This window comes from Excalfactoria chinensis, chromosome 14, assembly GCF_039878825.1.
Source record: "Excalfactoria chinensis isolate bCotChi1 chromosome 14, bCotChi1.hap2, whole genome shotgun sequence".
Taxonomy (NCBI): domain Eukaryota; kingdom Metazoa; phylum Chordata; class Aves; order Galliformes; family Phasianidae; genus Excalfactoria; species Excalfactoria chinensis.
In genome coordinates this window covers 1,879,932-1,902,486 of record NC_092838.1, presented here as the reverse complement: position 1 = coordinate 1,902,486, position 22,555 = coordinate 1,879,932, and the positions used below count along the sequence as shown (strand labels likewise).

General features: G+C 46.5%; 1 protein-coding gene across 5 annotated transcripts in view; it reads right to left on the bottom strand.

Annotated features, from left to right (window-relative positions):
- Positions 1–1,468: 1,468 nt before the first annotated feature.
- Positions 1,469–22,555, bottom strand: part of CREBBP (CREB binding protein) — a 66,169-nt gene continuing 45,082 nt past the window's right edge. For all 5 annotated transcript variants that reach the window (XM_072349707.1, XM_072349711.1, XM_072349708.1 and 2 more), the window contains 15 exons: positions 20,761–20,879; positions 20,377–20,616; positions 19,809–19,897; positions 15,154–15,234; positions 14,377–14,433; positions 12,747–12,824; positions 12,210–12,277; positions 10,033–10,183; positions 9,098–9,244; positions 8,479–8,592; positions 7,900–8,065; positions 7,416–7,583; positions 6,203–6,364; positions 5,656–5,937; positions 1,469–4,135 (listed from right to left, as the gene is read on the bottom strand). In XM_072349707.1, the coding sequence (XP_072205808.1) occupies positions 1,961–4,135; positions 5,656–5,937; positions 6,203–6,364; positions 7,416–7,583; positions 7,900–8,065; positions 8,479–8,592; positions 9,098–9,244; positions 10,033–10,183; positions 12,210–12,277; positions 12,747–12,824; positions 14,377–14,433; positions 15,154–15,234; positions 19,809–19,897; positions 20,377–20,616; positions 20,761–20,879 (4,097 nt within the window). In that variant the 3' untranslated portion in view covers positions 1,469–1,960. The remainder of the gene's footprint in view (positions 4,136–5,655; positions 5,938–6,202; positions 6,365–7,415; positions 7,584–7,899; positions 8,066–8,478; positions 8,593–9,097; positions 9,245–10,032; positions 10,184–12,209; positions 12,278–12,746; positions 12,825–14,376; positions 14,434–15,153; positions 15,235–19,808; positions 19,898–20,376; positions 20,617–20,760; positions 20,880–22,555) is intronic.

Sequence of the window (22,555 nt, the reverse complement as noted above, 5' to 3'; positions counted from 1 at the left end):
GCAACGTGCTGCTGTTCGTGCAGGACGGGGATCAAGGCAGCGCTGCTCCCCCCGCCCTCACCCAGCGCTGCAGCACGGAGCGCTGACCTGGAGGGGGCTGGGGGCTGCGGGTGGGCTTCGCTCACAGCTACAGCCCGGGGGGAAGCAGCTCTGGGTCGGAACCTGAAGGAATCGGGGGGGGCAGCAGCCCAGGAACGGGATGGCAGAGTGACAGGAGATGAAAGGGAACGTGGACAGCGTTTGTTATCGTTTATTCCACAGAAACCCCCCGATCTAGACTCAGCGTTAACAGCAGAAAAATAGTGTTAAAAGTCAATAGGTTCATATTCCACCGTAGACTAAATAAATTAGCCCGGCATTAACTCCGTTCTCTCTCTCGTTTCCGCTGATCCTCCTCAACATTAACGCGGCTTTTAGGAACCAACGGCCGGGAATCATCGATTCCAGCGGCCCCTCCAGGCTGCAGCCCCGGGCTGGACACCAGCTTTGGGCTCCGCTTCCCCTCCCGGCCGCGGGTCCGTGGCCGCCTGCAGCCCCGGGCAGCCAAAAAGAGTCAATAAATAAAAACCTCCCACGTTTCTGACACGGTTTTTTTTCTCTTTTTTTTTTTTTTTTTAAAGAACAGAAAATACACGTGAAAAAAAACGTCATTTATCGCAATTCGGTGCCTTTTTTTTTTAACCTTTTCTTTTTTTTTTTTTTTAAAGCAATACTTTATATACAACAGGGAAAAAAAAAAACCCAAAATAAAACCCCCAAACCAAACCAAAAAACAAAGGAAGACATGCAGAGTCCAGAGAACAACATCGAAACCGGCATCTCCGCAACGAGAGCCCGAACAGCGCGCGGTGATACCACGGACAGGGATGCAAGAAGGACCACCCTCGGTTTTGCTGTTGCACACAGTTTATTTACCAAGATGATATTATTATAAGTAAGAAATGAGTCGGGTTCGGGTTGCTCTTTTCGTGTGTGTGTGGTTGTTGTCGGTTTGCTTTGACCGTTCTATACAGTGATTGAATCTCCTCGGGTTGGTTGGTTGGGTTTGTTTTTCCTCTCCTTATTTATAGTAATTATAGCGCTTGCATGATTTACACTAGAATTGCTTTTTTTTTTTGTTTTTGTTTTTGTTTTTTCTCCTCATTTCAAGTTTCACGTAGAAGAAAGAAAGAAAAGAAACGCTGCTTTTCTCTATTCCCAGCAGCGCGGGATACGGAGCCGCCGTCCCCTATTTGCACCTACAACCAGTTTTGAGCGTAGAGAAACAAAGCAACGATTTCTACACCTGCTGCTCCGGGCGCCGCCGTGGGGCTGAGTCCGACCCAACCCGCCCGGCCGACCCTCCCCATCCCCCCCCCAGCACAGTTTTGTTATGGAGATGTGAGGAGCCGCCCCGGCCTCACAGCCAACAGTTTCTGTATATGAATCCTTTTGTTTTTCTCTCTTTTTTTTTCTCTTCTTTGAGACACGACGTCTTGGAAATCCCAATAAAAAATATGCATATAATGAACTCGCTTTCCCCCCCTCCCCCCCCCCCCGCAGCCCCCCCCCATCCATCCTCGTTTAAAAATAAAAACAAACAACGTAATGAGTCAACAGCAACAAAAAGATAAAAACCAAATCAACGCCCCAAAGAGGGCGGGCGCCCGGAGCTGCCCATCGACAACCAAATCCAGCCTCTTTGTGGTGTTTCTCCTGTCGTTGTTTGTTGGGTTTGGTTGGTTGTTGGTTTTTTTTTTGTCCCCCCCCTCGACGTTTCGTTGGGTCGGTTTCTCTTTGTTTTTTTGTGTGGGGTTTTTTATGTCCTCCCCATTCAGGAGGCTGCGGTTCCGCCCGGGACCCAAACCAGCCCCGATGTCCAAATCCTCAGTACAAAAAGTCCGAGAACACCAAAGGAAACAAAACAAAACCAACCCCATCCCCAGCCCACCCCCCAAATAAAAGTGATGCTCCCATAATGCTACAAACCCTCCACGAACTTTTCTAACGTGTCCCCGGTGGTGTCACCGACCAGGGACAATTCGTTTGACAACGCACTCCTGTTGGGGGTGTTCAGTTGTGGAAGCATTGCACTCTGTTCCGGGTTGCCCAAGTGTCCCTGATCCATGGAGCTGGCCATAGTAACTGCGAGTCCCGGGTGGGGGGAACCAGTCTGGGGCGAGACGTGATGCGGCGACGGCTGGGGCTGAATCCGCGGGGACGGGCTGGAATGTGGCGGCTGGGACTGGGGGCGGGGAGACTGAACGGGCGCCGGGGACCGCACCTGGCTGCTGAGGGAGGTGGCGATCTGCTGGCCGGGGAGATGAGAAGCCTGCGGTTGTCCTGAGAGCATGTGCTGCTGGGGGCTCATGGGGTTGGGCTGGCCCGGAGAGCCGATCTGCTGCTTCATCTGCTGCTGCTGCAGGATCCTCTGCTGCAGCGCCTGCTGAATGTTGGGAGCGCCGTCCGCCCCCAGGCCGGGCTGGCCCATCTGGTTCAGCTGTCCTATCTGAGCCATCTGTCCCATGGACCCCCCCTGTATCGCTATATGCTGCTGCATCCGCTGCTGCTGCATGGCTTGAGGGTAACCTCCGGGTCCTTGGGGCTGCTGGAACTGGTTGTGGCCGGCCATCCCCGCCGCCATGCCAGCCCCTCCTTGCTGCTGCTGCTGCTGCTGCTGTTGCTGCTGCTGCAGTAGTTGCCTCCTCAGGATTTCTCGGTACGTATGATTCATGCCTGCCATGCTAGTGTTGGGGCCGGGGTTCATCATGTTGATCGCTTGTCCCTGCGGGTTCATGGCTCCCATCCCTTGCTGCTGGGGAGGAACGCTCGGTCTCTGCACTCCCGCTTGCATCGTGTTCATGTTCTGCAATCCCGGCTGAGCGTGCATGCCCGGCTGTTGCATGCCGGTCTGCGGCTGCTGCATGCCGGGCTGGGGCTGTATGCCCGCCTGCGGCTGCATCCCGGGCTGGTTAGCCACGTATTTGGCCGTTCTTTGCTTTATAAAAGCTGCCATAAGCTGAGGGTTGGACTTAAGGATATTAAGAACCTGCTGCTGCTGCTGCGGAGAGCTCGGTGATTTCAAGGTCCTCAGCAAGTCCTGAAGTGCATTTGGAGGGATGCTCCGCGGCGGCTGCTGCACGCCCGGCATCCTCGGCCCAGCCACTGCTTGCGCCGTCGCCATCGGCATCACCGGCCTCGCCATTCCCGGCTGCATCGCTTGCTGCTGCGGCATCGGAGGCGACTGCCACTGCCCAGGCTGCATGTTGGACATCACCGGACCGCTGACGGGGTTGGGCCGGGGTACATTCATGCCGACCTGCTGCATCTGGCTCACCGAACCCACCGCCGGGTTTACGAGCCCCGGGCGACCAGGGGGCAAACCATTGTTGATGTTGTTGACCCTGTAGAGCTGCTGCTGCTGCTGGGCAGCCTCTCTCTCAATCTGCCGAGCCGCTTCCACAGCGGCCGGCGGCGGCTGAGCAGGAGGTGGAGGCGCAGCAACCGGGTTTGTGGGTTTTCCTGTCGAAACAGTGGTGGGGGGCTGAGTTCTGGACACGCTGGGAAAGCCAGCCGGTGACATACTTACAGGGGACGGCTGGGGCTGGGGAGGAGGCTGCGGTGTCTGTGGCGTACTTGGCTGCTGCGTGGGGGTACCAGGCGTTGCTGAGGTAGGAGAAGGCAAACTTTGCTGAGGCACGTTTCGGGTGTTCATGGTGGCCATCCTTCTGCGCATGAGCTGGGCCTGCTGCAGGCGGTGCTGGATCTGCTGCTGCCGGAGCTTGTGTTTGATGTTGAGACAGAATGGCACGGGGCATTTGTTCTCTTGGCAGTGTTTGGCGTGGTAGCAGCAAAGAGCTATGAGCTGTTTGCACACCGGGCAGCCGCCGTTGGTCTTGCGCTTGCAGCCCTTGGTGTGCTGGACAACCCGTTTCATCTTCTGGCAGGATGGCAACGAGCAGTTTGCGTTGCGGCACTGACAGGCGTGGACGAGGGACTGAATGCAGCGCTGGATGCTCAGCCGGCGCGACTCCTGGGGGCTCTTGGACTGCTGCTCTCCTTGGCTGTTGCTCTCATCATCCAGGCCCAGGCCCCACTTAACCATCTTGTGGTCATGGCTCTTAGTGTTGTAGCAGTTAATGCAGAGGTCGTAGTCCTGAAAGCAAAGAAAATCCAGAGCTCAGTTGTCTGTGAAGTGCAACATAACCCCAGTGTGGAAGTGCATCAGGGTTACAGTGGGCACAAACACAGCCCAACAGAAGCAAGACAGCCGCCCTGTGCTGTGAGGAGCTGCTGGTTTCCATTTATGCTGGGTGTACCAAGGTACAGAGGTGGCTGCGCAGCCCATACGGGCCCCACAGCACTGGGATCGGGTCTTTAGAGCTGGGAGTGCTGGGCATGGATGGCAGAAGCACCAACAGCGGCCTCAGCAAAGCCAGCTCCAGTCTCAGGCTCCACTGAGGGCAAGAATGCGATCAGACACTGCTTCTGTGCCATCACTTCCATACGCTGCAGGTTTTGGTCTGCTGGGTTTTTTTCCTCCTTTTTGAGGATGGCAACTTTTTACATCTGGAATGGCTACCAGACAAGTTACACAAGGACAGCCAGAACAGCGCAAACAGCTCTACCCTAAGTGCTCAGAACCAGGGGTTTGCTCTCCATTTAACTATCCTTGGTGTAATTACTAACAATTAATTCCTGACCTGCAATATGTTTTTTAATCTCTAAGATAGTCCTTGAAGCAAGTGCAATTTTCACGGCAAGGCGGACACTTACCTGAAAACAAACCTCAAACGCCCCCATTCTCACTGCCCTAAGTGCTTTTTTTGACTGCTAGAGGAAGATAATTCCCCTCACACAGAAGTAGCCAGAAAAAGTCTAATGGCCACACTTCCTTTCACCACTTAATTCCAGCCTTGCCTGAAGAAGCCCTCTTCAGTGCTCTCCTCGGAGGGATTAATTAAGACTCTTCAACCACAAGCCTGGCAATAACTTCCAGTGTGAGAACGAGGTTGCATTTACTCAACAGTTTTTAGTTCAGCTGAAGCCAGAGGTTACCAGCAGCCCCCTGGGGGATACCTGCCCCTCACGTCCACCCGTGTGACTCCACGTGTAATTGCTCTCTAACGCAGTTCAGTAGAAGTGATCTCTACTGCAATAGGGCCAGACATCAGAAGCACAGAGCCAGGTTAGGAAGCAATTATTTGGGCTGATCCAAAGGGCAAGCAACCTCTAAAGCTGGGCAGAATTGGAAGCTTCTTTTCCCAGCTGCACAGCAGCCTGGGCACGTGCCTGGCTGCACTCAATACAAAGCCAAGCGCCACATACAACATGGAGCCAACTGCTCCTGTGGTCATCCATTCAACATGGATACACCAGTCCTGCAGATTCAGGTTACTCTGGCAGTGTCAGACCCTGCCCCTCAGCCCCGAAATCCTGTCCTGATAAGCTGAAGTCTGGCTGTGCAGAGGAGCTTGATGACAAGGGGAGTAATTCACCTGTAGCCATTCTAGGACATGGCATCTTCCCATGCAGAGAAACAAAGGCACCTACTCTAGAAGAGATTGATCCATAGTGGCAGTCGCCTTCCCTTAAAGCTTCACATTGCTAACATCAGAACAGGCTGAATTTTGAGGAGACTCAGGTGAGAAGCCACCCCAGGTGACCTACACATACCTCACAGACAGTGCAATGCCACCTGGTCTCCACGTGATGCTTGCACTCATTGCACGTATAAACAAAGCGGTCCTGCCCCTGGGTATGGAGCTCTACCAGCATGCAGAGCGTGGACCACTTGGATCGGCGCAGCGAGGAGAACTCCCAGTGCTTATCTCTGGCTAAGGTGAGGAACGCGTCCCGCCCGTCCATCAGATCGCAGCTCAGCAGTGGGTCGGGGTCCACAATGGGAGGCAGCGTGTTAATTACAGGCCCAGCATGTAAATGGATCACAAAAAACACCTGCAGATAAACAGGAAGGGGGGCAATAAATCAACGACGTCAGGTTATCTCGCAGGAAAAGCTCACGTTCTGTTGCAGAAACACAACGCTGCAACCATTATCTAATTGCCTCCGTTATAGCAATCTCTCCACTATGTTGTTACATGACTACAAGAAACCTTCAGCGTAACCAAAAGCTTCACTCCCCCTGGTTTTCCAGTTCTACCATCCCGCCCCCATCTACAGGAAGCCAACTTCCCCTGCACACAGCACGTTCTGACTGTACCTCTTTATGCTTCTCCATGGTTGCATACAGCTTCTGAGACAGATCGTTGGACACGTTTGGCATGCTGGGTTTCTTCTTGTTCGCTCTGCTGATGCTGCTCTTATTCTTGTTGGTTTTTTTGTTGTTCTTTTTCTTGGCGTTTTTGCTGTCACCCTGACTTCCCTGCAAGAAACACACGGGGAAGACGTTCAGCTTTACAGAGCTCCCTCCCATTCACTGCAGCAGAAAGTGAGGTGCAGCTGCTGTCAGTAACGGAGCTTCGTTCCAGTGCCTGCAGATGAGCCACACTGTGCTAAATACATCCCATCTTCCAGGACAGAAATCAAAAGCCAACCCAGCACGAAACAGATTTCAAATGTGGTTTAAAAATAGCCCAGGTTTTTACTTCTTTTTATGCACAGACATACACTCAGTTGTGTCTTCTCCCTGTGCTTCAGCTCCGCTGCCTGTCCTTGCAAGTCTTACACAGAATAAAATGTGTTAAAAATAAAACCGACTTTGACAGACCCTGTGAGTGCAGCCGTTTGCTTTGCTGTGCACTCAGGACTCGACGCACCCGCTCAAGTTCTAATTCATTCATTTCAATCCAACAAACTGAGAGTTAATGCACGGAAAAGGCAGGATGTGAAACCACCAGAACACGTCTCACCCCACCCTGACGATGTGCTGCTGCATCAGCAACGCCAAAAAAATCCCCAAATACCAAACACTCAATGCCTTCACTTGTGTGTAAGTCACTGCACAGGCCACAGTGAACACAGACTGAATGCTAAATATAAGCTGGGTGAAAAATAGCAGATGGTGCCATTTGGGTGACCTGGGAAAACAGAGATTGATGTGCCTGAAAAACAAAATAGAAATTAAAGGAAGAAGCCTCCTGTCCCTGTAACAGAGCACTCAGCTCCCAGTGAAAACCCTACCTGCTGCCATGCTGCTCTGCAGGATGTGCAGAACAATCCTCCTGTACACACACACACACACACACACACACACACGAAAGCTTCCTGAACATTATGTACAGGCCAACAGGTTTTATTGCAAGTGTGTTTATTCACACTGAGCAAAAATACTCCAACTGAGGAACCAATTCTGCATGTAGTCTGTAGGCCTCGTTGCCATCCTTCCTCCTACCCACTGGGTTTAGATGCGAATTCCCTGCCAAACCTCAGGCTTTCAGATCCAGAAGCGAGTACAGCACATGAAGTTAACTCACCTCTGTTGTTTCACTAGCTGCAGTGCTTTCTTCCTTCTTCCTTTCCTCCTCCTCCTGCTCCAACTCTTTAATGCTTTCCTCCAGCACGTTGGGCCAGAAATCACCTTCAAAGTAAGGCAGCTCCTTGGCACTCGTCAGCCTGTCTTCAGTTGCTTGTTTGAAGATGTCCTGTTAAGAGCATCACACAGTACCAAGAATAAATACATGGAGACCACTTAGAAGAGATGGAAGAAACAGAGACAGGACTCAGCGCTGCATGGTGAAATTTGGACATGGTGGATTTGTTAGAAAGAAATTCTCCTAGGGCAGAAGCCGAGCTTAGGGAGATTTCAATCTGAAAGGCAGAACTTCCAGATAATTTAATGAAGACAGCAGCTGAGATGCCTCACAACACTGTGACTGTTCTGCAGCTGACGAGACAGTATGAGCCATCTTGAAATGAGAAGGTGATAAGAATTAATGCAGCGAGTGAGCAGTAGCAAACCTTGTAGTCATGAATGATTCTCTCAGCAAATGCCTTGTCCAGCATCTTCTTATACCATTCTTGTAAGCGTTTGGGCTTGGGAATTTTCTGATCAGGTGGATGGCAATGAAAAATATAGTCATCTCCTTCACTTGGGGGACAGGCCCAGATGTGTCCTGTCACATACCTGCAATTTACACATACACAAAAGGTCCTTAACAGTGCTGACCATCATCGTAAAAGCTAATTCAGTCAAACCGAGATGTGAATTCAGAACCCTTTTTTCCTCCCATTTTTTTTCACAAAGATGGTGGGGCAACAACCTGTATTTGTACAAGAGATGGGAAAGAGTGTGGGATGTGAACATGAAGCTTAAAAGCTCCGCGTAACTGGTGACAGGAAGAACGAGCCCAAGCAGTGAAATGTTTAAGAATCCCTAGTGACAAAATCCAAACTCTCTCCACACTGCAGGAAAGTGTCCCACGTGTGTCAGTGGGCAGAAGGGACCATTCCCAAGGGCGAGGCTATTGGGCATTCTGGACAAACAAAAACATATGAAGACTGTAAAAAGACCATTTTCTTTGAGAAGATTTCACTTACCCAAGTTTCTTCACGTACTCCAAATATCCAATGAGGATTTCATGATAAACTGCAGTTCGGAGACAACGGGGGCGGAAGAAATGAATACTATCTAGATAGGATATGTACACACGTCTACAACAGTGAGAGAAGAATGATAAAAACCATCAGGTACGGCTGGACTTCAGTGCTGCCTACTGAGAACTGACTCTTACAGCAGATAAATTCACAGCCACGCTGAACAAAGGAGATGATTACAGAGTATTTAACTGCATACGTGTAAGCATCTCAACGCAGTTTAAACAGTCCTCCAAAGCAAAAGATGGGCAACGCTTTTGGGATAACAGGAATAAATCTCAAACAGCAAAACTGAACAATAATAATAACAACAAAAGATTGTTGATACTGTAACGTTTTTTTGCTGTGATATTTGATTTCCCCTTTGAAGTCACCTGCAGTCATACAGCAGGACTCGTGGAATCAGCACAGAATTGTCTGAATTGGAAGGGATCTCTAAAGGTCACCAAGTCCAAAATCTGAGCATCTCTCCCACTCCTCTGTATTTAAAAGTAAGGTCCCAGTGAACGCAGCTCAACATCCTCCATATATATATGCCACTGCTACAGAAATGAAGGAGTACCTTGTGTTTGGAGGGGGGCAGTCCGAGCCATACTCCTGCACATGCATGCCAAAGAAGCAGACATCTACTCCATCTATCTCCTCAAATGCAAACAGAGCTTTGGTACGGTAAGGGAAGGATTCCGACATCTCACCAGAATCCACAAACCTGAAGAAAAGGGTGATAGGAAGGAAAAAGAAATCAACTAAAACCAATATCCTACCAGCAGCAGGAAACTTTTAACTTCATCTTAACTCATTAGAAGCATTTATACAGAAGTTAAACTAGGGTCAAACCAGAGCTGTATTAAAACGGAGAGCTGTCAGTGCAAGGGCTGCTGCTGTAACACTCATGAAGAGACAATGTCCATGCACTTAACACACAACTGAATAGGAAAGCACTGAGTAGAAGAGCACCCTCGGAACCCACCAGCCCTTAAACAGGCTGCAGAGTGAAAGACCCGATACCCTCTGATGATGTGATGTCAATGCTGCCCTTATGAATTAAATCCAACATACATCACAGAATAAACATTTCAAGCTCCTCATTTATTAAGAAGATTAAAAATACCTTGTGAAAGCTGAAGTATTTATAAACAAATTGCAGGAACAGTAAGGAACAGAATCCGGGCAATCTGTTCCAAACTTTGTATTCAGTAACACTACCAAAGCCTGGTCCGATTCTCACTCTTGATTTAATATGAGGGAGCTGCAGGATCACAACCAAACCCAGCACGCCCCTCCATGCCCACCAAACGGCTCACAACTCTCAGCCTCCTCCAGGTTCACCTGCTGCAAACTGCTTTTCCTTACCTCTCATAAGCTGCCTGCTCATGCAGCACTCCCAAAGAAGCACAAAGGGATTAAGGTGCAAAGTGCCACAGTTTTGCCATATTTATGCAGGAAAACCTCATAACGAACACTGAAGACAGCATTCAGTGTAATTAATAAACCAACCTGGATTTCATCCCTGGTTTAACTTCTACTGTCTTATCTGAACTTGCTACCACTCTGACAAAGACCTCTCCGGCTTCAGGATGATTCTGTCGCCTCAGAAACTTGTTCACTCTGTCTTCCAAATGGTTTCCTAAGCGGGTGGTCTGCAGCCCTGGAATTGAAGAGGGAGAAGACAGCAACGCACACGTTAATTGCTGTGAAGCTCAGGTTCAGTCACCACGTCTGCGAGGTGTCTCACACTGTTTTCTTCCTTGGCTTTACCTCCACATAAAACAATCACGTTTTTATTTCTACAGCCCAAATGGGCTGCTTTGCTTTTTTCAACGTGTTTAACCAAAGCTGAAGCGTTCATACCCTCCCGTGCAAACCAATAGCACAGCAGAAGGAAGATTACTCAGGAAGGGCACCGACCAAAGGCAGCTTCGTGTTGCATTTTTAGATTCTTGGGCTTATTTTACAGACACTGCAAATGTTTTCTCCTACCAACACCACGACCTGGCTGCTTGGCAGAGATGACATCACTGTATGGATCTGGCTCAACGCCACCCCTTTTCAGGCAAAGCAAAGCAAAGCAAGAGACACGAAAAGCATTCTGCCCTCAATGGAGATCCCACTGCTCGCTCTTTTATTTTCAAGAGAGCTTTTGGATGGAAAAGTTACAGTAATCTGCACAGAAAGCTTAAATGGGTCTTGTACAGCAACAAGGTCTGCAGCACTTCAAGTCGATGTGTTGTCCAGATGCAGCCTCCAACTTACTCTGCACTCAGTTTACACAAGTGGTTGAACACAGCAACCTTGTTTTACACCTTTCTACCTTGTCCAGTTATAACTTCAGCAGCCGGCAGCCATACTATAGTTTGGAAGAAGGCTGGAGTGAAAATACACTGATTCCCTTCACCATTTTCTACGTACTGACTGGTGAAGGTGGGCTTTCCACGTCTAACAGAAGGTGGATCATTTAAAGGAAATTCAGGTGTGTTCTGAAGAAATGATTCGGTTTTGTTGAGGAAACACAAACAGCTCCATTTCAGCCAACAAGCTGCTACAACTTCAGAAAGCTCTTCTAGCTGAATCTACAGCCTTACTGTGTTTTCTTCCTACCACCTCCCTAATGCTGAGCAACCAAAGGACATCTCCGTCCTCCTCATGCTGTAATGCATAAAGATGTGAAAATCTAAGAAAAGAGGCCAAATAAATTAGATTTTCAAAAGCAGCATTAAGATTGTATGCACTGTAAGGCACGGATCCAAACCCCAGATTTGGATGGTTGGAATGTCAGAACATGGGAAAGCTTTTTAAAAGCACCTTTGTTTTACTTCTCAGGCGCATTTAACATACACTTCCCATGAAAGCTCAGCACCCAGTTCAAACTGTAGCTCCAATCTGATAAAGGTCTCCACGCCAACAACAGCTTCCAGGCAGCCTGGGAGCAGTGGTTAACATTTGTTACTGGGTGAGCAACTGTCCAGGTGCCCCAAGAACAAAACTATCTTACGCTACATGTTGGTTACTCAGACATTTTCAAGCTCTGTCACAGAAAAACTGCACACCTGTAAGGATCTAAATCGATACAGCGTGAAGTCAGCAGATCAAAGGAAAGGCGGCTATTCAAAATGATTTCCTACAATGACATTTTTATTTCTTCATTTCATTAACGTTCTCTTACAACCTTCATCTGTCTTTAACGAGAGTAATCTTCATCTTTTCAACAATACTATTTCACATGTCAGGTTACCCCAGAGATGGCTTTCATTACGGTAACCTGATAATGCTGTGTGAGCCATATCCCCCACCGCACCCCATTATCCTTCCTGAGCTCTTGGAGCGGGTCCAGAGCAGGCCACTAAGATGATCAAAGGGCTGGTGCCCCTTTTTACCCTCCCCCTCTTCTTATTTCTTTCGCTTTCTTTTTGCCATGGAAAAATAGGCACAGAGATGCCAAAGGCCTCGGGCAGCGTTAAGGCTGACTACAAACTCATAAGGATCAGGTCTTTAGAATAGTGACAGCCAGCAAAGCCTCAGGTGACGCCATTCCCCATGTTGCAAATACTCCTGTACTATCTACCATGACAGCAGCATCAATCAGAAAGGCAATATATGACAAATACACGCAAAGGAAGAAATCCTTTGGCAGAGAGAATGAAAACCAAACACAGAAATAGAAACGTCAGACTTACTTTTAGCGCTGAATTTGTTTTCTTTACGTGTTCTACCAGTTTTCTTCAGGCAATTATCACAAACAAACCTGAAGAGGAAAAAAAAAACACAAGTGCCAAAAACTTGACAAGTCCAATTCTGGCTACATCCAGCTCCAAGCGCAAACCCATCATTTAAACCATCAACATACAAGGTGTTTTTCTCTGGTTTTGGCCTTTCCATTGGAGGGACTTTAAGTCCTCCTGAGTCGCTTTAAGTCTGTCAAAGAGCTACACCTGCATTTGTGTTTTTCAGTACACAGATCTATTGTCAGTCAGCTCCCATTGTTCATCGCTTAGAAACCACAGAAATCTGAGTATGTAACAGGTTTGTTTCATGTGCTTTTTCAACCTGTAACTACTGACATGAGACCAGAGATGCAAAACTTCAGAAATGCTTTGTCTGTTCATACTCAGCTATTAAAGGACAGTGATGTGTATTAAAAAGCAAATGCAGAAAATTATGGAAACAACATCACTCATATCATATAAGGCTCAGAAAGCAAACAAGCATCTTACCCTGAAGGCCAAATAATATCATAATGTAACACACAGATCTGGTGCATCTTCCGACCGCACTCTTTGCAGTCAACAAACCTGGGAAGGGAAAGGAACAGCCCGTCACTTTTGTTGCTAGGCAGGTAATTCTCCAGAATTCAGCAGAAAGAAAGAACAACGGCCCAACCCTCCGCTACTCTTCTTCATATGTTTAGTAGCTACAGGTGTCAGATGTGAACTTCTGAGTTCTCTTTTTGTGGTGCTCAAGAAATGACGTGGTTTAGTGGGAAATAGTGGTGATGGCTTAAAGGTTGGACTGGATGATCTTTGAGGTCTTTTCCAACCTTGGCGATTCCATGATCCTATCTTACTCTGAGCAGAGCTTTGACTTTTCCCAGCTTCACAGAACTCTGCTTAACAAAACTTAGTTTGTCAGTTACTGCACCAACCACAAGCTGACAAAATGGTTGCTCAACTTACTGCAGACGTAAAAGCAAGTCATTCATGACTAACCATGCCAAGAGGACACGTATTAACGTGCCTTTGCCTGCATGGCTCTGCAGTGAAGTTCTCTGATTTATTTATTTTATTTTATATTTTTAAGATACTCCAAAATAAAACTTCTCTTCTGCCTGGGCTGCCACAATGTTTATGGCCTCCACTGCAATGGTGAGCTCAGCAGCCTGCCTGTAAAAGGCAGAGCAGCTCTGCCTAATACCTGCGAGTACGAGAAAAGAGGATCACAGCGCCAGAGAACAAACGAGCAGTAAGATTAAGGCCTGCTGCAGCCACTTAGGGACAGCAGGAAGCGTAACACTGCTGCTACAGAAACATCACACGTGACTTTCCCAAGGCTAACAACCTCATGAGGATGCCCCTTTCAGTGGCCAAGTGCTCAGGTGAAGTGAAAAGGGGGTTTCATGCGTCCAGCTAAATGGGGAGAGGGGAATGGCAAACTGCCACGTGCTTGGATGGAATGATCACTATGATGGAGGGTCACCATGGGCCAGGCTGTGCAGGGCAGGGCAGAACACACCTTAGGAATTACTTATTAAAACCAACAGGTAAGTAAGTGACAAGAAGGTGACTTCAAACATTTGCTGACTTTTTTTGTGTCACACAACCTTAAATTCTTTCAAGGTGGAAACCTTTTAGTAAGGCTGCTAGTCCTAAGCAATGTGGAAAGATCCACATTTAAAAAGCAAATGTGTAAATTTGCCCTTTATTTGTAGGGTACTAACAATTATTCTAAGCTAAGGAACAAAACAACCCTCTTAAATCGAAGGCTTAAACAAATTAACCCCTTCTGCTGGATGCACCCATATTTCTGACCTCCTTCCTTTTGGCTACTTGTAAATACCCAGATACTGAGGGGAAGAGCACAGCACTAAATGTTAAGACTTGTATTTCAGCCTAACATAAAGAGGAATGGCCACTGAAACAGGCTCACACTCAGGTCCTGGTGACAAAGGCAGACACCAAGATCACACGTGGTGCTATGAACTCTGGAGAAAGGTCTCACTGCCAGCTTGGGCAGAGGTGGGAGAACAAGGAAGAGTTCTTGATTCCCTCTCTGACTTCTGAAGTGCCGGTTAGAGGACAAGTGGAAGTTGTGAGTGACCCTATCAGCACGAATGGCCTGGTTACTTACGGCTCAGGATCTAGCGTGTCGTTCTTCTTCTTCTCAAACTGATCTTTAGAGATGGTTCTAGAGACAAAGAGTTAACATGAAAACTCAGTAGCACCGTTTTATCAGAGGCTGACACTACATCACGCTATTCTGAACTGCAGAAAACAAGCAAACCAAATCTGAAAGCATATCGGTTCTTGTTTTCTATTCAGAGAACGCAATTCATTTTAAGCTACAGAAAATACTTCCCCCCATCTCATTTTCATTGTTAAATTAAAAACAAAACAATAAACAGCATATACGTAAATTCAAAGTATCAAGAACGAGGGAAGGTACAGCCAGTAAAGCAGCCACCTTCCAAAGCAGCTTGTGCTGCTCATGCATCTCACAGCATCTTTTTGGCTGGGTTAAAGGCAAGCCGTTGGTTTCATAAAGAAAAGCTGTGCTTCACAAGGTGCCTCAGCAGGACCGGCAGAATCCTTTCATATAAGAGGAGGGCTCAGGGTCAGTCACAGCACAGCCTCCTCCTCCCCCTGAGTGTGTTGCTCAGTGCCAGCCCTGCAGCCTGGGGCAGCTCTCAGGCAGCACAACTGGGCACGAGTGGCTCTTGTGCACCTGCACACTTGTTATAGGAACAGCCACCAACCATCAGTGACTGCAAAAATCGCCCACTAGTGAGAAGGGCAGCATTTCCCCATAGACACAACTGGCCACAGTGCCAAGCTAGGCAACAGAACACCCCAATGTCCCTCCTTTGAGAACCAAAACAAAACAAGAAGAAGAAAGGAAACTACTTACGTTTGAGGCTGGGAAGGGTCATCACCCAGGGTGACATTCTCCCCCTGGATTTCAGTGAAACACTTCTCACAGAAGTGATACCTGTCAGCAAGAAGGCCATATTTGGGTGAACTGGTCCAGCCCAACACACAGCCACCCGAGCACGGAGGCAGCAACCAGAGCAGGGCAGATCGCACGCCGAGGGGGGTTTGTTGGTTGATTGGTGGGTCAGTGTGCACAATGAGGAGGAACAGGGGACGGCAGGGTTAGAGAACAGGGGAGGGAACAAACAGCACAGACGTAAGAGGTAAGACGCAAACACCAAGACAACACAGAGCAGAAAGCCAAGGCAAAGCACAGATTAGCATTCGGTCTCATTTTATACATTTCGGCCATCATTACTAAACAGAGTGGAGGGTCAGATTCCAAATTTGGGCAGGATTAATGCAGTAGCTACCAAGCTACGTTTACAGAGGCCTCAAATTGAAGAATTTGGATTTGATTTGCATTGCTTAGGGGAAAAAAAATCCTGCTCCGATTGCAGGCTTGAGACTGATCGGGTTTGCTTTGGTTAAAAAAAGCAGCCTTAGGAACACACTTTTACAGGTTTAAGCAATTAGAAAATGTGCTGAAAGCATTTACTGGTTGTCAGTAAAAACTAGAGAAGCAGAAACATTTGGTATTGAGGAAAAAGAGCTGTTATTCAATTCAAAAGTTATTTGACTGTAAGAATAAATGTGACCAATTGCTCAGCTTTTATTATTCAATATAAATGAAACCAAATCCATACTCTAGACAAACATTTAACAGAAATGCAATTATGGGTCAGAGTTTCCAGCCATTTCTCTATAGAAGTACAATATATGTATATATGTGAACAACATTCAATATTGTACATACATACAGTATATTTAACGATGTGCAATTCAACTTTACAAATCCAGTACGAGACTGGAGAGAATTTTTAGTCCCCAGACCAAGAGCCGATCCCACAGCACTCAGCAAACCCATGGGTTACCAAACCGAGCCGAGTGCATTGGAATGCAACTCCCCAAAGCTCCTATCTGCATTTGAAACAACAACAACCACCAAAATATCTAAAGTTTCACTGATTTTTTTCTTTTTTTTTTCCTTTTTTAATCGTTTTTGTTTTGCTTCGGATGAACTGGAACCAACGTTGTCTGGGTCATTAAAAACGAGAGGCTAAATGTTTGGAAAGGATATGAATTCACACATGAACAAAGGTAACAAAAAGAGGCCACAGCTGTAAAATGCAGGAAGGCCACGGAGGATCATCAAAATAAGGGAGCTTTATGGAGGTTCGAGAGTGAGAGAGTATAAGCAGCAACGGCAGCACAGCAAACGCAGGTTTAGTACTCAAACACTACAACTGTACGAACGGTGAGCATCAGAGGCATCGAACGAGGGAACCAACAACTGCAGGGATGGAGGGCAGCACGGCAGCTCTGTCCCTTACAACACATCCTCGCACACCTGAACTGCTGTGAGCCAGGGGACAGATCCCACTAAGATGTCTGCTCCCTGCTCGCAGCCGACCGCACGCTAACTGCCCGTGCCTGGTCTCCTGCAGGTCAGCTCAGCTGGGATTAAACACATCATCCTTCTCAAGCAAAACCAAGGCTTTTGGAGCTGCTAATGCAACAGAACGAGGCCAGGAGGAAAAAAACAAACAAACAAACAAGATTGACTCTGTTCATTTGTAGCCCTTGGGAGAGATAAATGCTTCACGATGAGCACACAGCAATCCTATAGCAGGGCTTTTCAGGCAGTGACACCACACCTCCCTGGTGCTGAGCCCACGCTGCCCAGGTGACACGGCACCTCCCAGCCACAGCAGGGGCAGAGCTCATCTGCCTTTTAAACACTGCCCGTCCATTCTTTTTTCTTCCTGTGCCATCCTATACAATTTTCCTTCACTAAAAACACCAACAAAGAAACCCCAGCGAACTCACAAACAGCAACTCCCAAAGTCCATCATTCAGGAGTCAAACGGGGCAGCACTGAAACACAGGATGACCCAAAAGAAGGAGTGCATAACCAGGGAAGCCCACAGGCTTCCATTCATACTTGGTTCAACTGAAGCAATCCCAGACGTAGTTTATTACTATTTTAATTGCCCTGTGCTGCAGAGCAGGGCCCAATGCCAGCAAGAGTCCAACCCTCATACGTGGGATTAAGATGAAGAAAGAGAAACTGAAATACAGTGAAAATGAATCACCTGAAGATCATGAATGCTGGTCGATAAAATAACTGCGGTGAAATAACAGCTGTAAGTTGTTATGAATATGGACCCGCAGAAATGGAGACCCACTCATAACTTATTGGTTTCTTTGCATGCTGCTACAAATATTCCCTAAAGGCTGTGGGAAGCATACGAGATTCTAGCTGCAACAGTCAGATAATTCGAGGAAGGTGCTCATTGCAATGCATGAAAAATGGAGAGCTTCTCAGATGCGGACTGTTCAGTGACTGGTTCCTGTCTATCAGAGATGAGTCACATTAAGGCTCATTATCAAAGTCCTGAGAAGGCTCAGTCTGTGCCAGCACGCCAATTTCCAACTGCAATTGAAGTGTATTTGAAGGACTTTCTAGATCAGCAATCGGACCCTACGACTCACCTGAGATACCAACTGCTTCTTTTCAAATGGAAACCCACAGGAAAAGCGTGCTTTCTCAACACATGCTCTAACCTAAACTTCTGTTATTTGTGGAAGCCAAACGGTTCTGTTCAAAATGACTGATTTTTAATTGCTGAATTGCAGTGGCAAAGTTCATTTATTGAACAGTGCCTAATTACTCTTAGTTGTAAATACACCTGGCTTCCAGTAAATCCAGTGCTGTCTGTTCTGTACACTGAAGAAGTCAGGAGCACTCAATCAATTACAGCTTTGCTGGAATGACAGAATTTTCCCTCTAATTTCTTTGTTAAGAAAGAATTAAGACACAACTATCACTGCTGTAGAAAACAGCCTGACTGCTTTACAGTGATAGGGCTGACAAATAAGGGGCCTCTATCATCCCATGGGCCAAACGCACACCACCAAAATACACTGACTGAGCTTCAGAAACACCTTGTTAAACAAACCTATAAAAAGATTTCCCTCTTGATTTTAGCAGCCTGAAATACAAACTTCAAAACAAACAAACCAGAAAAGCCCAAATCCAAAAGCTCCCTCTTCTTTCTCAATACACCTATGCCCATTCCAACCCCATTACTGCCCACTGACAGCTGGGTGAACCCTTTCTCACCTGCTACCACTACCCTTTAATACTAAACCTTATGTGAGGGGACTGCCTCATCCCTAAGAGGCAGGAAAGAGAAATGGCTTCTCCAATTATTTCTGAAGTTGCTATTCTTTTTACCTACCCCACTATCTGGATGTAGAATAAGACAAGTACTTTAAATCCTATCACAAAGCACCAGTATTTAAGGACCGCAGCGGCCACTGAGGTAATATCCATTTAAATGCATTTTATTGCTTTATTTCTCTTCAGACTGACTTTGGAGAGTTCAGAGCAGCTGTGTAAAACCTTTTAGGAGAGCTTGTGAATCGACATTCCTCCATAACAATACTATCTGCATGCCTCTGTAACAATGCAATCTACCTCAGTCCCAACACACAGAGCAAAGCAACACCTTTTCACCTCCTACACTCATGCCGCTCCAGCTCAGTGGTACACAACAGTCTTACACCATCTTACAACGCATTTGGTGACCAGGGACGGCCTTCAGGGAGACTAAACGCAAGCAGTGACTGCCTGGATTCATTCCATAGCTGTGCTCAGACAACAGCCGGCTGCACATTTCAAAGCTGGTGCAGCTTGCAGACTGTCAGACCCACAGAAAAGAACCTGTAACTTTGTTTTAAACAGGGGAATGGAAGCTGGAGCCACAGCCCATCTATGGTTTGTCATTTTTTTTCTTTTTTGGGGGGAAAAATAAATCAAAGAAGCCAAAAGTGAGAACAATGTCACATTCTAAGTGTGCTTTGCTATTCAGTATGACATTGTTGATTTACATATCAGATGGAAAATACTACAATGCTATTGGTTAATAATCATACTAACATCAAATCCTAATAGTAATCGAGAAAAAAATCAGTATAAGTATTATTTTCTGATATTTTCAAGGAATCTGAGAAGTTTTTAAACAGTAAGTCCAAGCTGGCTTACAAAGAATTAAGTGCTGAGAAGATAAGAGAGCGACTACTGAACTGTATTACTGTACCATTACCTTCTAGATTCTGACAGTAATTCAAAAACAAAGCTGCGTGTTCTTATACCTCTCCACACCAAAGCAACGTAACTCTCTCACAGTCCCTTTAGGCAGCTCTACCTTCCTCCCTCCAGTGTGCCCTGCTATTGCTACTGAGGACAACATGGAGCACTTGCACTTCAGCAGCACAGCCTCGCCAACAGCAAGCAGCTAAGCATCATGTCTATCTACCTGCAGCACAGCAAACTAGAGGGTCACCTGCAAAAGGACAGCATGCAAGGGGGTAAACAACCAACTTTTTCCTGACTTAGCAGACAAAAGGAAAGAGAAGGTTAATAATCCTCCTCCACATTCGCAGACAACACAAACAATACTGCTTTCCTGAATAAGGCAAAAGAAAAGGAACAAAGGAGAACAAGGAAAGCAGACAAGGACTTACCTATTCTGGTAGCTGTAATAGGCAGCATCACGAGGGATGGTACACAGCTGCTTGCCATAGCAGCACAAGGTCTGTGGAGAAAACTCATACTGCAAAAAAATGATGAGAAAGGAAACGTTAAGATGTAATCCTTTATTACTCAAATACCTATTAGGCTAACTTGAGGATATCATAATACACTGTTGTTACTCTTTCTCAAGCTATTGTAAGTATACTAACAAAGTTTTCCTAATGGAATTACAGTAATTAGCTTCATGAGATGAAGAGCTGACTTCTCCAACCACCTACTTGACTGCAATGGACACTGGAAGCAACGAATTTTAGTACTGCTTTGATCAGAAAAGGTATTCTCTCTCTGAGGGAGAAAAAGACAGTAACAGAATAACAGCAAGAAGGATACTACCTAACTCTTTTATTCAGCTCTTAGCGTGGTGATGAAAAGTCAAACCCTTACAAGCCTTTTCATTTCCTTATTTCAACCAGAAGAGCTAAGAGACTACACAAAGCTTCGGTTCAAACAAAGCTCTATGGAGAAAGGCAACTCTGTCCAAGTCCCTGGCAGACATACCTTGCGCCCACAACAGTAGCCAAGGGATTGCATAACGGGATCAATTTCTTGTTCAAACACCTCTGCGAGTTTAGTGCAAAACTTGTAGACCCTGGAAGTCTTGCGATTGTAAAGCCAGGCGTTGTTGAACATCAGCCAAACATCGTCCACGTACTGCCAGGGCTCCTGGTATTGCCCCGTGTCTAATTTACGTTTAATGGTTGAGAGGTCCATAGGATTCTTCACGATGTCGAAGTAGTCCTTCAAACAAACACACAACATATTTCAGATATCAACTGTTCACGCTGCTTTGTGCAACAACAACAAAATGTTTCTATACGGTTTCTATTCTACCGTTCAAAGACACGGTACTGCAGCGTTTGGTGTGTTTCACTGCCGACTCACCGGAATCCCTAAGAGCTGGGGATCCACGGGCTGCCTGAAAGGCAGAGACTCCGGGTCCTGCCGGTACAAGGCCTCCAGCGTTGGCATGAGTGCCTGGCGCAGCTCCTCGGGTTTGAAAACTGTTAATGGAAGATGGAAAGGTTAGAAGAATTCCTTCTGGGTATCCTATCCGCTTAATTCCCCTACAGAAATACAGAATTACTGTAACAAAAATATCTTGCACGTGATTTTCTCATCTACGTTGCTGATTAAAAGCAACACGTATCATCAAGAGATGACTGAGCAGCTTTTGCATTTAACTGAATCACACGAGATTACATTCTCAGTACAGGGGGATGAGAACAATTTAATGACACATCTTCCAGAGGATGCAAGACTTATCCAGAAGCAAATTAAGCATCCATTGCTTCAACACGGGTGAAGCTTCACCATCCAGAGAGGAGACCAACAGCGTATTTTCTCCTTCTCTTTTGACACTGTTAGCTGCTCCTGTGTCAAGATTCATCCAGCAAAGGAATCCCGCAGAGCCAGCTCTCCAGAAGGTAACCAGATGTCCTGAGAGCTGGCACGGGGATTTTCTGGCCATGCCATACAAAGAGTCCCGGTCCAATGGACTGTTAATTGATTTTGAAAGTGTTAATACTTCCAAGATTTACATGCATCATTACAACCACTTGGCAACAGCGGCATGGCAACAGCCATGTTTCTTTCAATAGTGGATGACAAGGACAAGAAAGGCAATGCATTTTCTGAAAAATAATGATAACTTGGAGAGCTCTTCGAACATCTCAGCAGTGTAATTACATTTATTTCCTTAGGAACAGGGGCTTTAAATAGGGAAGAATGCCTATTATTCAGGAAAAAAAGACGACAACTAAGAAGAGCAGGATGGCATTTAATATTTATCTACCTGGCTGAAATGAGAACAATACCAATAAAAGGGAGCAATTAGGAGTTCTCTTGAAAGCACTTAAATCAATAGGGCTACAGTGACCCCTCTGAGGCCGATCATTGCTTTTGTTGTTCAGACTGTGCTTTATTAAGATATAAACTGGCTTGAGGGGGAGAGAAATTTCTGATAAAAAAAACCCCAAGAAAATAGATATATTTTTTAAACTTTCCCCCCCCTTTTTTATTAGTGGAATATTTTCTGAGGATTTCTTTTCCTCTCAAAACATGGAAAAAAAGGCACCAGAAGTTGATGCAACTCAAGACATTCTGAAGCATTACGCTCCCTATGTTTTCAGGCATCTGTGGATGCTGAAGCTCCTGGAAGCTGTTAGTCAAGATGAAAACAGTCCCTGCAGAGCAAACGGAAGCTTGAAGTTTGAACGCATTGCCTGCACCTGGGAGAGGATTGCTGCTCGTGCACAAGTAGCAAACTAACACAGCTCAGCCATCTAAATCATGGCAAAGTGCTATGCAGGCTGCATTGAGGTTGCAGCAAGGCCCTGCTGTGTGCCTGCATTGAGCCCCCACTACCTCTGTTCTTATGGCACCAAGCAACACGTCGTCACTTCAGCTGTTCCACCACCTCACTGCTGACAACACAGTAATTTGTTTCCGCTACACAGGCACTTTCCCATGGAAAGAATCCTTACGTATACTCTCAAAACTGTATAAACAAAGTTGTATTACAGAATTCAAGAACAGTGGGAAATCCAGCGTAAATATTATGTATTGTTTCTGCAACTGTTTTACTCACGTACTTTATAAACCTGATAATCCAAATGACTGCATTTACCTGCATAACAACAGCTAAGGAACCCTGTTAAATAGATCTGATCCCAATTCA